At 43.9% G+C, this 17,866-nt stretch overlaps 1 protein-coding gene across 1 annotated transcript in view; it reads right to left on the bottom strand.

The window, feature by feature from the left end:
* Nucleotides 1-16,547, bottom strand: part of KDM7A (lysine demethylase 7A) — a gene marked incomplete at its 5' end in the record, with an annotated part of 71,365 nt that extends 54,818 nt beyond the window's left edge. Inside the window, one exon of the mRNA XM_082013743.1 lies at nt 16,426-16,547. Coding sequence (XP_081869869.1) covers nt 16,426-16,547 — 122 coding nt within the window. The remainder of the gene's footprint in view (nt 1-16,425) is intronic.
* Nucleotides 16,548-17,866: the final 1,319 nt, after the last annotated feature.

Here is a 17,866-nt window from a genome sequence, read left to right on the forward strand (position 1 = left end):
TCTCTATGTCTATATCTGTGTGCATGTAATTAGAGAAGCTTGTTAAGTTTTTAATTAAGTTGTTGTGTTATTAAGCTTTATTAGAAAATTATATAATCTAACACTGTGATTTACTTTAACAGTGTTAATGAATTTTAAATTTCTACTATTCCACATTAGATTGCAGCCATTCTATAGTTACACAAAACACAAAAATTCTATGTTAAATCATCACATCAAGCTCCCTACACTTAATTCCTTTAGTCATAAACCATCGACCAAGTCTGGGACTAGGAGTGGATTCAGTCAACCCTAGACTCCTCTAAGTGGGAGTTTAGAAAGCAAGGCAGTCCACTCTGAACCTCATGACTCAATGGGAGGTCTCCCTCATCTTCTTTCCCTAATCTATATGTAAATCACACCCATCCAATTCTGATTTGATTCTCATGACTCTGTGTAAATCATTTTCCCCAATCCATATGCAAATCATCCCAACTCACTTCTAATTTGACTTCTATCTGTATGCTTTTCCATAAGGAATAGAGTGGACCTTGCCACCAAATTCTGTTAAGTCATGCTTTATACAAATTTGTATTAAAATAATTTTCTTCCTAATATTTTTGGCAGTGATTCTTTAAGCAACCTAAACCACTCCTTTGTGACACCTCCTCAGCTGGACGGGGAGAGAAAATATAATAAGAAGCTTGTGGGTCAATATAAGGACAAGGAGAGATCATTCTGCAATTACCATCATGGGCAAAACAGACTCCACTTGGGGAAATTAATTTTATTTATTGCCAATCAAATCAGCATAGAGATAATGAGAACTAAAACCAAATCTTAAAACACCTTCCCCCCACTGCTCCCTTCTTCCTGTGCTCGACTGACTCCCGATTTTTCTCTACGTCCTTCCCCCTGAGTGGCACAGGGGAGACGGGGAATGGGGGTTGCAGTCAGCTCATCACACGCTGTCTCCTCCGTTCTTTTCCTCCTCAAGGGAAGGACTCCTCACACTCTTCCCCTGCCCCACTGTGGGGTCCCTCCCATGGGAGGGAGTCCTCTATGAACTTCTCCAACACGAGTCCTTCCCGTCGGCTGCAGTTCTTCATGAACTGCTCCAGCCTGGGTCCCTGCCACGGGGTGCAGTCCCTCAGGAACAGACTGCTCCAGCATGGGTTCCCCACGGGGTCACAAGTCCTGCCAGCAAACCTGCTCCAGCCTGGGCTCCTCTCTCCACAGGTCCTGCCAGGAGCCTGCTCCAGTGCAGGCCTCCCACGGGGTCACAGCCTCCTTCAGGCATCCACTTGGTCCAGCACGGGGTCCTCCACAGGCTGCAGGTGGAGATCTGCTCCACTGCGGAGCTCCATGGGCTGCATAGGGACAGCCTGCCTCACCATAGTCTTCACCACGGGCTGCAGGGGAATCTGCTCCAGCACCTGGAGCACCTCCTGCCCCTCCTTCTGCACTGACCTCAGTGTCTGCAGGGTTGTTTCATATATTCTCACTGCTCTCTGGCTGCAATTGCTGCCTGGTGGTTTTTTTTTTTTCCCCCCCACCCTTCTTAACTATGTTATGCCAGAGGCACTACCACCATCACCAATGGGCTCAGCCTTGGCCAGCGGTGGGTCCGCTTTGGGGCGAGCTGCCATTGGCTCTATCAGACAGAGGAAGCTTCTAGCAGCTCCTCACAGAAGCCACCCCTGCAACCCCCCCACTACCAAAATCTTGCCATGCAAACACAATACGCTTATGTAACAAGCATCTCTTTAATATTAGGTATTAGGCCAACCACCTCTTCTAGGAGATCTGCACTGTATATTAAAAGCAGTTTTTAAGTCATTGGGGAATTTTTTGGTATGCCTTCAGCAGTTTCATTCTCTTCTCAACAGCTGGAAGTGCTGACTGTTCCTCATCAACGAAGGGCATGGACTGCAGCCTCCTACAGAGAGTACTAGCTGGTTATTCCAGTTGCCTAAGAAAGATGAGCTGTTTAGAAAGATCAGGTTGCCTAATAAAGATGAGCTGTTTAAAAAGACCATGAAGCACAACAAGTACTATCAGTACTGTGTTATTTTATGCAATGCACAGTCTGTAAAGCTTTCGACATCCTGAGTAATACTGTCAGTAGACACCATCAGATCTGTCTTGTTCTCAAGCACAGTGATAAAAAAAGGTTTAGGAGGTGAACAGTAACAAACCCACAATGGGGGGTTTGAGGGGATTGATTAGGAAGCTAATGATTGTTTTTAAACTGTGTCCCTTTCAATGGAAAATTATACCAGGCATGATTTGAAAATAGGACTTTCTGCTAACATTATTAGGCAATACCCTCTTCTGTCTCCCACGTTCTAGCACCAGTAACCAGTATTAGCACAACCTTAAGACTCCACTGCTGTAAATCTCTTATTCCTGAGTTACAGTATGACTGCTTTGCTGCTTTTACAGACTGCAGCAACAGCAAACTTGGCTTCAGCCTTCTTTACATACCTTTTAATTGGCTCCTTACACCAAACACAGTTTATCACTTAACTGGTTCAAAAATTTCTGAACCAGATTGGTTCTAAAGACCTCCTGGAGCCTCCTACTAAGTGGCCTTATCACTCGCAGTAACACTCAGAGTCTCTGCAGCTGTGCCTGAAATGAATCTTTTATTGCTTTCAAAATTCAACTAATTAAATAGTTCTCCTTTAAGGAATAAAAAAAATAAATTCAAATACATTTTTAAACTCCTCTGCTTCTTAACTGTGCAATTCCTCCTCCAGCCTACAATTTTCTCCACACATTGCTAAGAACTTTTTAGTAAGCAGAATAATTCCTGCATCTTCTAACCACAATAAAAAATAACACATGATGGCTCCTATAGCTTTGAAATACCTTACTGTTATAAAGCAAATAGACTTGCAGTCAATAGCAAGCAGAGACAGATGCTTCATTTTTTCAGAAATCTGAGAGCAAACTGGCTCATCATCTCCAGCTCACCATCCTCATTTCAAACACAGATGGAGTAGCTGATTACATTAACTTCTATTTAAGCTATGATACAAGCAAACTGTTTCAGATACACAGATAATGAGTTTAAATATCAGATGTTACATTGGCTGACTGGCAGAGCAGTAAGTAGAATAAGCTCCTTCAATCAACTAGATAATGCCCATAATTTAGATATCTTTATTGGATTCTCAGCTGCTTACAGAGGTCCAGAGGGGGCACACTGGCCAAAACTGCATCCATGCAGTCCATAACATACCAAGAAGTTACTTTATTACGTTATTCCATCAACAGAAATCTAACAGTTCAATCCTCTTCAGATGGAATTAATGAAGCACAGTAATTTGCAGACCACGTGGAAACTTCAAATAGTGCAGAACAAAGCTAAATAGAGTTTGAGGATTGAGTTACATCAGCACTAAGATTGAATTTTATCTACATCAATTATTTTTATTCTGGATATAACCTGACATACTGATTTTAATCTAACACTCTAAAAAGTTCAGATCCAGGTTACTGAAACCAGTTTTGCTCTATTGTAAGCTAGCTAGAGTTATTTGAACAAGAATGCATGAAGAAATGTACATGAAAAGTATGAAGCAGGAAGCAGAGGACCTACTGCAAAAGTCCCCTGGAAATGAGTACAGACATTTACAATTTCTATAAAAATTACAGGAGACATTAGGGTTCACTTATTGTGAAAAACACAAAATTAATTATTTAGGAGAAAATTTCTGACTCAAATTTTGCTTAATTGTTTCTATGAGAGAAAACAGTAAGTCTGCCAAAGAGCAACATGTCCAAGTGTTTTATTTTGGGTGTCAATACTACAAGAAGTGATCATATGAAAATGTTTTGATATAAGCTAAGTAAATTATGTCTTTGCAATTCAACAGTGAAAGTACACATTATTACAGGTCTTGTGCTTTGTCTGCCAGGGTAACCTGCAGCATGACACATTGACCATCTGGAATGCAGCTCTGCAAGAGAAGGACCTTGTAACCCTGGTGAACAAGCTGATCATTACCCAGCAATGCAACCTTGAGGCAAAGGTGGCCAACAGTCTCCTGGGCCACATTAGGAAAAGCGCATTAGGAAAAGCCTTGCCAAAAGGTCGAAGGAGGTGACACGTTCCCTTCTACTTAGCACTGGTGAGGCCACACCTGGAGTGCCAGGTCCAGTTTTGGGATCCCCAGTAGAAGAGACACGGACATACTGGAGCAAGTCCAGCTAAGTGCCACTAAGATGATTAAGGGACTAAAGCATCCTTCAGATGAGGAGAGGCTGACAGAGCTGTGACCCTTCAGCCTGAAGAGAAAGCACAAGGGGATCTTATCAATGTGTGTAAATATCAACGTGTATAAATTCCCCTGCTGAGAGGGGAAAGGTGACAGACTTCGCTTGGTAGTGCTCCAGGTTACTTTTTACATAAAGATACTCTTTATCTCCCGCACTTAATGGCCTCTTACTCTACAGAAAAGTATCCAAGAATTATGGGCCCAGAACAGAATGTAACACGACCCAAACATAATCTTCTGGTTAGGGCTCTCAGACATTGACAAGATTATCTTGAGTTCTGGTCCCTGCTTCTGACATTAGTAAATAAATACATACAGTGAGCATGCATTACAGCACAACCTTTTGCAGGTCTTAAGACATACTAATACTTTTGCTTAGTCTTCTGACTTAATAGTGATTCCTACAGGAACATAACAGTATCCCTCAACTCTGAATGTACCTGTTTTTCTTTTAAACAGCAGCACAACTGTCCATTTCTCTAAATATGTCAGGAACTGGTGAGGACTATAAATTTGCTCAAAACCTGACTCACACCTGCCAGACATTTTGGAGTACACTAAACACTTAAAAGTGTTGCTTTTCTGGTTTGAAAGTGATAGTAATCTTTTGCTTTTCTTTATGACCTCTACTAACATAATTCAAAAGCGCCAAAAAGGTTTTTCTTTAATAAATGGCAAAAGGTAGTAAATACTTCACATGAGAACAATCCTTTACCACAAGTGTTTCCTACATAAAGATTTAGAGGTCAATGATCTCTAAAGAGCCTTTAATGAGTTCAATAATTCCCTGAATGTAAAGTATTAAGTCATTTTCTTACAATTCAATTACAGAGGAGAAGTTTATCAGTTTGTTTGTATTACATAGCATTAGTTGTGAAACTAAGTAAAACTAAAAATACTACAAAAAAATAATCAAGTTATTTGAAAAGTGAGAATTCTGCAACCTCACAATATAATTTGTAGCCATCAATTTAAATACACCCAGAGTCAGCTTGCTTTAAAGACAGTTTTTACTTTTAGCAATTCAAACCAGAGTTACGTAAGACAACCTCAAACTGTGTATTTATATTCAGAAAATGCAAGAATTAAGATTGGACTTGATGCAGCTGATTCAGGTTAGGTTCCATTCAGAGAAAGATAAAGAAAGCTACATTTTACATTTAAATTAACGTTGATCATCACTTCTTATTTTCTGCACGCCATAAAGTAGTTTCCATCAAATCAAGAACTCAGCCATGCATCTGTATCGGCAGCAGCAAGCCTACTGGCTGCATTAGAATTTAGATCTTCCACACTTCACTTCAGAGTGATTGGTCATTGCAGCGGCCAGACGCTTTTTTCCCCACTCACAAATCAATGTTCAAATTTAAAACTCCAGATTCTTGCAGTACAAGTTAATATTCTCCAAGTATTCCTTTGTTCTAATAGCCATTTCCTTCCACACTGTCTTTGCTTTCCTGTCCTCTCTTCACCCAGCTTTTCACGAAGACGACTGTCTCTTTCACAATATGCTGCTTACTCCCTCTGTAGATAGCCCATGAGAACAGAAAAATCTCCCTAATCTCAGTTGTGATTATTCAGACACCTGAAAACCAGAAGTCCCATTCAGTTACTTTGTGTCTGGTACGGAGTTTTGAAAAGGAAGTATCTGCTTTACTCCCAGTCTCTTAGCATATAGTCAGTACTTTTCCAATACAGTCCATAAATGTCCAACAATGATCATTTAGAGATTTACAGGTTTTGTTCCAAACACATATGAGGGTATACATGACACTGGCAAGCATTTTAAGCAATAGAGAACATTTCCTAACAAAAACCTTACTCCAAAGTATCATGGTGCACAAACTTCCTAGAAAGCTCATGAATTTCTCAGGGGCTCAGAGCAATGCATATATTCACACTGGAAAGAGACTTGTCCAACTTCCTCAGTTTGGCATTGTAAGAAACAGAATTTTTTTATATCGTGTTAACCAACAATCCAGTATATAAAACACATTTACCTGCTACTTCTGTCTCCAAATTCCCCATTAGCTGTACAAAAAAATACAACAGAAACACAAACTATTCAAAACATTTACTAATGTGTTATAAAAAGCATATTTTACAAGTGTTGCCCTGGGATGGTGTGGAAAACTGCAGATAGAGGCTTTCCAGCTTCAAAGTGCTATACAGTCCACAAACAACTGCCTGGGAATTTTCGATGCACTTTGCATTGGGAACTGACATCACATACTGCAGGTTTACTTCCACATGCACCAAGAGCAGCAAGGAATGCACTGCAATTCGCTCTTACATTACATGATGTGAATGTACCAGTGTCTGTGTCATGTTTATCTGCATTAAACTTACAAGATGTTTGCTCAAAATCATTTCACTGATAATCCAACCATACTTAAAGGCTAAAGCTTTATTTTCCCATGTTTTACTACTTTTTCATGATTTTGTCTCATTTCCTTGTCCCCCACCCACATAACATCACTGTTTATGACTGTGTGAAGCATCAAAGAAAAAAAGAGAATTAGATGCAGTGCTACCCTGTGAAAGACAAAGATTCAGCCAATTAAGGTAGACACATGCATTATCATTCACACGCTGGGGGAAAAGAAAAAAGGCACGAAAGCACTAATGTGCAATAAACAAACAGGACCATAAAGATATGTCGGACATACTCCTTAATGTAAGGAAACCACTTTTGGGAAAAGACCACTGGTATGTGAGGCATCTTTGTAAAACACAGGTAACAGCACCTCACATTAACAGGTCAAGCACTGGCACCAACAGCAATACCTTCCTTTCACCAATATACAAGATCTTGACCTCTTATAGTAGTAAGTCTATCCAGTAGCCAGTACCAGAACTAACTAGGAGGAAAAAGATTTATTCTTCCATAAAGTGGGGTGTTTGTGGTTTTTTCATTAGCCAGTGAAGTTATTTCCACACTCAAATAAGGGCCAGGAAATAGAATGCACAGTATGATGCTAGCCAAGACACCAATTCCAAAAAAGAAAACAGAATTCACCCTTACTGGTAAAATATAGAAGTCAAGAGGTGACATTTGCAGAAGCACTTAAGAGTTACATCTTTGCTTCAGAAAATTCTGATCTACTCAAATGATACTCCTAACTCTAGTTCATACCTAAATTCTTCTTATTGGAGTTTCACAATGCTTCAAGCACAAGCCAGCTGACCATGCTGGAAGTATAAAGCCAAGGCATTTGCTTCCACTCAGGTAAGTAAGACACTTTTCAGCAAGGATGCTAGTCCAATCGCTCAATACTACAGCTGCCCCATTCATTCTTAGCAAGCATAAGAACAGCATTCTAAACTGCTTCTCCTATATTCATTGCATCAGAGCAGTACATTTTACTGCAGCATTTAAGAGATTGAAAGTGATGCCCCCAGAGGTCCTAGCAATTCACACAGGAGGGCACAGCATCAGTGGCAGCAAGTTGCTGCTCATCTTTATATCACACTGATGCGTCCTCCGGGCAAATACTGTAGTCAGAACTTAACTTGAGATTTAAGAGGCTACATGTGTACACCATTTTTGTTAACTTCCTTTTGGTCCTATCTCACTATGTAAGTGCCAGAGCACAAAGAAATACATAGGACAGCGTGTTTGGGCTTGAGGCTGTAGCATGTCAACACAGGACACCATCATAAAATAAAAAGGGAAAACACTATCCTGAGATGCAGACTGGCAACATTTGCTTGGGCACAACATCATATTAGCACAGCTATCTTGCTTTTGGTGCTATTCCTAGACTGCTCCAGACGGTACTTTGCAGCTCACAGACCTGCCCGTCAGTACCCCTGACAGCCATTACAGTGCCTCATTTCACTTCCGCTCATTCTTGACACCGAGTTTTCCAAGTCCACAGCATGATGCAATCCTTTAGCAAAAAAATCTAAGTATTTTTGTTATTGAAACAAAACTAAAAATCTGTAACTTCTGTGGGCAAGCCAACTAGTTGTTTTACAAGTACTATTGGGTAATAAGACATAGCAATTTATTGGGTTGCTCTTCATTTACCCAATTTGGCCTTTGTTTATTGGCCCTCAAATATCAATATCTGTTCAAAAAATACTGTCTGATAAGTAGTAAGAATGACAGATCAGATCAATCCTATATCCTCAGATGTCAAAGACTATTTCTCAGAAAGTCACCTTTCCTTGCACTCATTTTCATGAATAGTGCTTTAAGAGCCTTTAAGTGAATAAAGCATTAACGTAAATGGAACAAACACAATTAAATTTATGAAATGAATTTCCCAGGCTAGCTGCAATGTCAGCTGACAGTTTCAAATGAAAATAAATAGACTTCATACCACAATATATTAAAAATTTGGAACAGTCATCCTCACTGCAGTTGGCTTTTAAGACAGAATGATGTGGGAGGGTTTTTTAAAAAGCTTTCTTGCTTTTGTGGCAAACATCAGCATTTATGCCTGCCTGAGCAACAATGAACTCAATATTTTCAAAAAGAAAGACCAGTTTTAAGGTCTGCTTTAGTTAATGCTGAAGTAATGGAGACAACAGCATTAAATATTAATTCCATTCAAAAGCAGAATTGACCTGAGGAGATGTAACTAGCCACATAAATCCGCATTACCACCATATAGCAGACATCTCAAGACTACTCATACTCCATAGATTGTTAGTTCTGTATATTCATGAGCTTATGTTACAATACATTAGAAAGAACTGACAAATGAAAAATAGCTTAGCTATTTTAAAAGCTGTGTATTTCACTAAAATCTCTCTCCTACATTGCTAATAAAGCAATAGTGATGTTGTTAATACCTCAGCAATGAGACAAATGTAAAATTTGAGCATGTTTCTGTTTTTAAGCATCCACATTGTACCTATGAAAGTCTTTACTGATTATTCAGAGTTGTTCTGAGACAATGGTATTTTATTTTAAAATTATGTAGGGAAAGTACAAATATTTACATGAAGAGTATGATTTCACCTTCAACTTGCGCAAACTGTCGTGTAAACAGAATGGAGACACTGTATCACATAATCTTTCAAAAGATGATACAGAAAGTGCACAGAACTGCACTGAGCATAAGAAATCTGCTAATGAATATGAAAACTGTCCACAAAAAAGCTAGAAACCACCAATGAAGAATGAAAACAAAATTAATGTGATTTTGCCCACTGGCAGTTAACAGAGTGATACTCCACTGTAAGGCTTAATTCCATTTTATTGCCATTGTGTTGCTGTAAGGGAATTCAGCATTATAAACAGATCAAGGTAAGTTTAAAATAAAAGTAATACATTTCACATTCTGAACTGTAGCACCTAGGAGATACATACAGAAATTAAGTGTACCAAGCAGCAGCCCCCCACCCAGACTTCTCTTACCTCCGTAGTTTGTAGTCACAAAACAGAGCCTTCTGAAAACATTTTAATTCTTCAGTCAAATCATGCATGTATTAAATATAACAAAATGAAAGGGAAACACTGAAGTGCTATGTAAGCATCAACAAATGACATTTTGGAATATAAAATCATCATAAATTAACTAGCTAACAAAAAAATCACTATTAGCCAGCTAAATTACACAAAGACTTACAGAGCCTTCATTTGCACAGTCAAGAATGGCCAAAGAAAAAACAATGATACCAAAAATACTGATATACATCAACTATTACAAAAAAAATTAAAGGTAGTTTTTAAATCACTAATTTTGAGCCCTTGTATCTTTTAACTAACATTGACTAGGCAATAATTAATTTGTACTTTAGAAATTAGAACTATTAGCATTTAACAACTGCTCAGAAACTCACTAGACTTTTGTTGCAACTCTGATTAAAAAAAGCTGAATTATGTACCCTTCAGTTCTCTTACAGATCTTTATTGGACAATACTTCTTTTTTTCTTGTTCTAGTTATTATGTCATAACACATATCCTAAAATATCTACTATGTTTTATTCCAGAAGATCAAATGAAAACATTTACCAAATTATAGATCTAAAGGAAAGAAGTGTTAACTTTCAAAGCATACATACTTCAAATAAAGCCAGTTTTTCAAGAAAACTGTAAAGAAAAAAACTTGTACACATAAGTCTATGTGTTATTACACAGTTTCAAAAATTGAAAAAATTTGAATACTTACTACTCTTACAGTGCTTATTATGGTAGAACATATCTACTTCAATATATATTAATAAGTCTTCCCACTTCACAGATGGGAACCAAGAGGGAAAAAAGGGCTTTCTCAAATGAAGAATATAAAAGGATTGGAAACAGACACCCAATTACACAAGTGCTAGTCTGGCACATTAGTAGTAGTTTCTTCTCAGTTTAACCAAAACTGTTTCAGATTTTGTATTGTTAGAAGAGCTGAAGTCACTTAATTCTTTGGCAGAGGACACCACAGCTCATTGGACTTAAGCTGAGGCTTCCATCTTACCTCTGAGGAAATGAGGCTAAATCAAAGAAATGTAAGGTTAACAAACACATTCAATTTCCCTTGAGGTCTAAAACATTTTGCTAACATACACACAGTTGCCACAGGAAGAATTTAAGGCTTACACATTATAAAAGCCAGAAAGTCAGCTCAAGAGCCTCTGGTGCCAGACCAAAGCTCTATTGACCAGACAAGGATTTGTTGATTCAGTTCAGGCCCCTGAACGTTTATAATTACAAGGCCTTAATCTTCTGTAAACAGAAGGTCTGCACCAGAACACATTTGTAACAGTCTCTCTTTGCAGTCTCCATGTTTCTTGACCTGAGCATCACCATACCTTGTCCTCTAAGTCCCTTTAAGACAGTCACAGGAGCTTCACCTGCCTCTGCAAACAGATGATGCTCTGGGGTTGCAATACTGCAGCTGCACTGGAAATGCCTTGCTCGCTATGGACCCCACTAGATGAGCAGATGGGTCTGGGCTGAGGCCATCAGATTCAAAGCAGAATCACAGGTGACTGAGACACAAAAACAAGGTTCCAAAAAACTGGGTGAGCCATTGATTCCAAAGCGGACAGCGAGGAAGAAAAATGAGCAACTCCTCTGTCTTTTCCCACCCACTATCATCTCCTCCAACAACACAGTCCTCACCAGTGTTTTGCAACAGTCTGGGACTCATCCTAGCTCTTGATGAGGCTGTTCAGCTCAGTAACCCAACAAAAAGCTAACCCAGCAAAAGAATGGGTTTTGTCAGTTTTCTGAGCAGAGTTGCTTTACCAAACAATCACACAAGCACTGAACCAGCAAAAGAGAAATTATAGTAGCATGCAGCCAGGAGTGGGATAGCCTTTTTCAGCAGCACAGAATTGGCGAAGCCCATCGTGCAGAACCTCATGTATAAAGCTCCAAAACAAAGAACCAATTCAGGAAAAGTAGTCACTATAGCATGTACAATTCTTCGTTTTCTTAAGGAGAAAGCCTGCCTTCAGAGTACAAACCAGTGCGTTAAGAAGAACCTGTACCATGTAACCTAACAGCTGCAAGAGGGAACCTTGATTTTGAAATTGAGATCAGATTAAGGAGTGGCTGAGAAATGTTATGCTTCTTCAGAGACCAAATGAAGACATGCTCAAATCTATACAATATCAGAAAAACTATGTTCTACATGAACTTAGCTCAGATGTGATTTTGGTGCTGAAATTTTCTTCCATTTGAGGAAAAAAGCCTCAAGGCATCTGCAGTTTAAATAATCATCTTCACAAAGTACATGAATCGCCTTTCTTTTCAAACGATGTTATCAAATGTTTTTTAATAATGACAAAGCTGTAAAAAAAAAAAATCAAACACTTAATGGCAAAGTCCTATGTACCATCAATGAACTGCTCTAGGAAAGGAAAAAAGTTAATTTTTTCAAGAAGGCTACACAGAATACAGAACCCTGAGAGCAAGAGCTATCAATTTAAAAACAATTCCACATACATTTAATCAATTTGATTTTGCTTTGCAACAGAAGTATGTACATGTGTACACTACATACAGAGTAGTGTTGTATTTCCTTTATTGCCCCCTAACATGCTAAGATGAAATGCTGATTTCTGTAAACATAAAAGAAAAAGGATTTATGGCTTCTAAATTTAAGTTTCATTTACACAAAACACCAAAGATGTGAGCTGAGCAAAGCTGGATGGCCTGTATTCTTTATTTCCTTGAGGGGTGGAGACACCAAAGTTGACACCAACATGAAATTTTAGGAAAAATTACAAATTTTGAACAAAAAAAGCAAGCTTTCTGTTCCTATTCCCCACTGCTCCGGCTTTGAAGAACAAAACATTTCCTTTGTTTCAAAGAAAAAAAAAAAAAAGAAGTCTTTTTTAAATGTAAAAAAAATGTTTAAAAAGTTACAGGCAGTTTAAAAGGCAGAGACCATTACTGTAATTGACATTCACACATTTGATAACTTTTTACCCTATCTGTCATTGAGACATGCTAGAAGTTCACTGTATGTTTGCTAACAAACAAAACATTCCTTGGAAAAGTGCTACAGAGAAAACTTCATGAGGGCACCTGCGTCTTTAATTCTCAGTTTGACTGACAGACTTCTCCATGCTCCTTTACAACCAGTACAGCACCAGTGCCGCTTTACAAAGCAAACAGACTTAAAAAGCTAACTCTACAATCATTTACCCCTGAAGCATTACAGACAACATTATGTTGTGCAGATGAAGACTGAATTATATGCTTAAACTTAAGTTTGTTCTGACCCGTCTGAAATCTAGTCTACAAGAATAAGCGACATCTATGCAATGCACATAAATCTAGTCGAGTACAGGTATCATGAAAAGAAAAAAGGACAAGAATTTCAAAGCTGACAATAGGATTTCTTCAAACTCCACAAACATGTTCCAAGAACGGAGCTGACTGCAATGAGCTTAAAAAAAATAAAATATATTCTGTGCATAACCTTACATATAGCACAGTGAAAAACACAAGCAAGAAAAGACAAAAGTATGTAGTTAACTAGTAACTGAGGTAGACCATCAATAAACAAAGGGAGACAGAGAGACAGAGACAGAACAAGAACTATTATGCTACGCTACGTGTCATTTGAAGACAAAGCCAAGAACTTAGATAGGTGTCAAGAGCTACTGAACAGATTCACAAAAAAGTTGAACTCTTAGAGCAGCATAAAGGAGTTTTTCTGCTGCATTCTAGCTGGAGTATATTCTAGACAAACCAGAAAGGGGGAAGCAGCTTAATATGACATTTTCATTTAAAGAAGATAAAAAGACCAGGAAAATACAGAAATTGTCTAAAAAATAAATTGATTTGTCCATATGAAAGATTTGACAGTTTGTCACTTCCCAGCCTCTGTAGTCTCTCCACTCCTGCGAGCAGTTCAAGAAAGTGATGACCACCCCACACACACACACGTTACGCTCTTTTGTTCAGCAGGAGGTAATTACACAAGATTGTGGCCGGATGTTAGGCCCGCTCATAGAGTAACTAAAACCGAGAAAGTAGGTTTGTAAAACCCAGAAAGTAGGTTTGCAACCTTGTAGGGCATATCAAAATATTTGCTTTTATGCAAATATTTGCCAAAAGCAATATGATGCCTATTTGGTAATATCAATATATTGATAATATATTGATAGTAAGCAAAAGTACAGTCATTTTTAGACAGGTAGTGCAAGAACACCCAGAAAAAACATCACATAAAATTTAAAGGGACTACTGTTCTGTCAGAACAGACTTTGTACTGCCTCCAGCATATTGCTAAGGCACTCTCTTGACTATACATTGGAAGGCAGCAAAGAGCCCGTAATCCAGTAATACGTGCTACATATCATGCTAGCGCACCACAGCCTTAAGCAAGTATGGGGTTTGTATGTTTCATCACATCAATCCCATTCCACAGGCGGGGGGGGGCTGTGTCAAGAAAGCACAAAACCAAGTTTTTCACCAAAAACTCCAAGATTTGAGAGTGCCTATTTTCTTTCACAAGCTATATAAGTCTTCAGATACTCTTAGACCAAGGAAAAAGGCACTCCCAGAGCAGACCACAGCTGGGAGAGGACAACAGTCTCCCACAATCCTGACCTTAGCCACAACACTGGGTGAGCATGCAACTAAATCCCAGAGCAACATGGCTGTTGCCAGCTCCTCTTGGCTTGCTTACTTTCCACACTTTGGGTTTCAGACTACCAAAACAGTTGAGCGCTAGCACAGTTCCTCTACCAACTGCATGACAGAGCACAGGAACCACTGTGGATCTTTACGGAGACAAAGATTTGAGAAAGCTACAGAGTGGTCTGTACCACCCTTGCCTCAGTCAGTCACTACTTCCCTCCTCATCACAATTTCAGAAATTAGTTCACTTTTACACTGATATATTACTAGGGTACAAGACTGGCATTTAAGCCTGCATGTAAGCTGAGCCATCACCAAGACAGACTGAAAGAGCAACACACAAATGCAGAAAAATACTTGCAAGAGACAGAACCTGTAACCATACAGAGACCTTCAGACGATGTCTGCACCTTTACTACAAGTGGTGAACAAGTTTTGACGAACTTGTATTATGCTACTGTAATCCAAACAAGCTGTTGTGCATCTAGCTTCAAACAACAGTACTGTCAAGAGGAGGAAGAGGAGTAGTAATCTAGTTAAAAATATTAATGAGGGGTTATTTTTAAAGGTACGACAATTCTGCTTTGCCAGTTTTTACAGTTTACAAAAGCCCTTTTCACAGTTTCTATTATACTGTGGTTTGAGCCGAAGGGAAACCCATACACAAAGAACAAATCAAACTCAACGTATGTACAAGTCAACATCTGAAACACTGAAAGACTTTCATCCTAAAACGTGGCAAGAAAACACCCATGTGCACTAACTACTGTTAAGTAACACCTAGATATGCAACCTACTTTTAGCCAGCGTTTTTCTTTTGCCATTGAGGGGAAGAAAGAAAAAAAAAAAAAAACGAGAAAAACAACAACAAAAACCACCCCCCTATACACACAACCATCGCTTCTCTGCTGCCAGCGCCGAGGGCAAGAGATGAAAGGCAAGCCCAGGAGCGCGGCCAGACCGCCGGCGCGCTGCCCCTCGACACCTCTCCCCGCCGGGAAGCCCTCCCCGCTGCACCGGGGCTTTGTTCAGCGGCCGGCTGCGCCGGCGAGGTGCGGAGCCCCGGTGTGGTCACGGCTTCCCGGGCAACTTGGGGGGCCCGCCCCGGAGCCGTGGCCCCTCCGGCGGCCGGCTCCGCGCCCCTCGGCCCGATCGGGCTCCACCACCCCGCGCCGGCAGAGGGCGAGGCGGCCGCCTCGCCACCAGCGCCGGGAGCCCGTTTTTGTTCCACGGGGGGTATTTAAATGTCCTGCTGTCAATCACGAGGCACTTCCCTACGCCGCCGCCGGCTCCCCGGCCCGCACGCCGGCGCCGGGGCTCCCCACATAATGGGGGCGGCAACTCGGAGCCCCGCAGCCCCAGCCCGGCTGAGCCGCGGGCCCCCAACTTGCTCCTTTGTTTAACTGCCCGTGAATCCCCACCGCCGCCTCCTCCTCCTGCTCGCAGCCGGCAGGCTGCCGCCGGGCCTTTCTTATCAGAGCCTCGGCTCGCAGAACGCACAGGACCCGCGGGCGGCCGCTCGGGACCGGGCTGGAAACGTCAAAGCGGCGAGAGGAGCGGGGCGACCCTCCTCCGCCCCCCGCTGCCCCCAGCCAGCCGCCCGCCCCAAACATCGCGCAGCGAGCTGGGAGCCCGGGCCTGGCCGGGGAAGAGCTCCGGCACACGGCGCAGTGCCCCCTCCGCCCAGAGACTGCCCTGTCCCGGGAGAGACCCCCCGGGGGAGCGGGGCGAGGGGGATACACAACGGCTCCCCAAAGCCGGCTCAACTTTAGGGTGGCGCCGGCCCCACCAGGGGAGCCGCCGGCCCAGGAGCCCCCGCATCTGTTGCTCTTTCATAACCGGCCTCCCCCCGCCTGGCCCGGCCGCCCCCTCGCAAGCGAGGACCCATGCGCCCAGGGACAGCAGCCCTCGCCGGCACTGGCCGCTGCCACCGCCGCGGAGTGGGGGCGAGCCGGAGTGGACAGGAGCCCATTCCCCCCCAGGTTGCCGCCGCGCAGCCATTGTCCCCCCAGCCGTTACCGGGCGGGGGGGAATGACTGCCACCGCCTGTGCCCGGTCAACCCGGCGGCTTCCCCCCCCGCGCCGCCGAGCCCCGCGCGGCTCCCGGTGCCTACCTGCCATGGAACCAGTCCTTGCAGATGTCGCACTCGATCATGAAGCGGCTCACGTCGTAGGGCTCCCGGCACACGCAGTACACGGGGGTGGCGGCGGCCGCCGCCGCCGCCGCTCCGGCCATCTTTAAAGAACTCACTGACTGAGGCGCCCGCCCGCTCCCCCTCCCCCTCCCTCCGCCGCGGCCGGCGGCACCAATAACAACAGCGCGCGTGCCAGCCCCACACGCCGCGCGCGCCCCGCCGCCGGCAGGCAGGCACGGGCAGGCGGCGCGGGAGCGAGCGAACAACAAGCGCGCGGGGGCGCGCGCACGTGCGTCACCCGGCCCCCGCGGAGGCGGGAGGAGGGGGGGAACGCCCCCACCGCCCTCCCCGCACAGTAACCGTCCCCACCGCGCCTGCGCCCCGCAGAGCGCCGTCGCCTCCCCACGCCCGCCTGGCTCGGGGAGCGGCCGGAACGGAGCGTGCGCGGGGGGAGCGAGCTGCCATTGGGCGCGGGGAGGGGAGCGCACGTGCCGCTGCCCGCCCCTCCCCCCGGGAGGCGGGGCCCGGGGAGGCACGCGCTGGCCCTGCCCCTCCCCCCCCGCTCCCTCAGGCAGTGTCACGCGGGGAGGGGGAGGGGCAGGGTGCCGCGAGGACACGGGCAGAGAGAATGCGGGCCGCGGCGCGCGCCGGCTCCCCCTTATGTAACCGCGGCGGCGGCGGCGGAAGCGGCCGAGCAGCGCCGAAGGCGCCCGAAGGCCGGACTTTGTTGTCGGGCCGCGCCGGCCGCGCAAGCGCGGCGGCCGCCCCCGTCCCCGCCCTTGTCCGGACGCTGCGGGCACGGGCGGGAAGCGCCCGTGGGGCGGGGCTGTCCGGTGGCGAGGCCTCGCGCCGGCAGGGCCGCGTGCGGCGGCGGCTGGTGCAGCCGCGCCCCTCCTGAGGGTCCGGCAGGCGGCGGCGGCGGCGGCTGTAGCATGGAGCTGCTGCCAGGGAGCGGGAGGGCTCAGCCTGCGGCGCCGGAGGGAGAGGCCAGCACTGGTGTCTGCCAGAGACCCCCTCCTGTGGCGGGCGCCGCTGAGGAACCGGCAGAGTTTGAGCAGTTGGCGTGGGAGTGCCGGTGCTTGCCACCTCCTGTCCCCCTGGGCCCGGGCTGCTACATCCGTCCTGAGCTTGGCAACTGGTGGGAACAGCCGGGTCCTGCTCACTTCTGACCATGGGACCCGCACGGGCCTGCTCAAGGAGGTCGTCGTCTTTGATTTTAACTTCACTCTTCTCATGTGGATTCAATAAAAGTAGCTGAAGACCCAACCAAGGGCCATAGAAAGTTAATGAAGTAACATTCATTTACTGCATTTTTTGAAGAACATTCTTCCCAACTAATCAGTGGGCAAATGGAATGCTGTCCATTGGATGCTGCAGTGGATGTGCAGTGTTGCCATTTCCTGAAGGGATCTGAGGGCAG

Source organism: Phaethon aethereus (genome assembly GCF_964289735.1).
Source record: "Phaethon aethereus genome assembly, chromosome: 1".
NCBI classification, from domain to species: Eukaryota; Metazoa; Chordata; class Aves; order Phaethontiformes; family Phaethontidae; genus Phaethon; species Phaethon aethereus.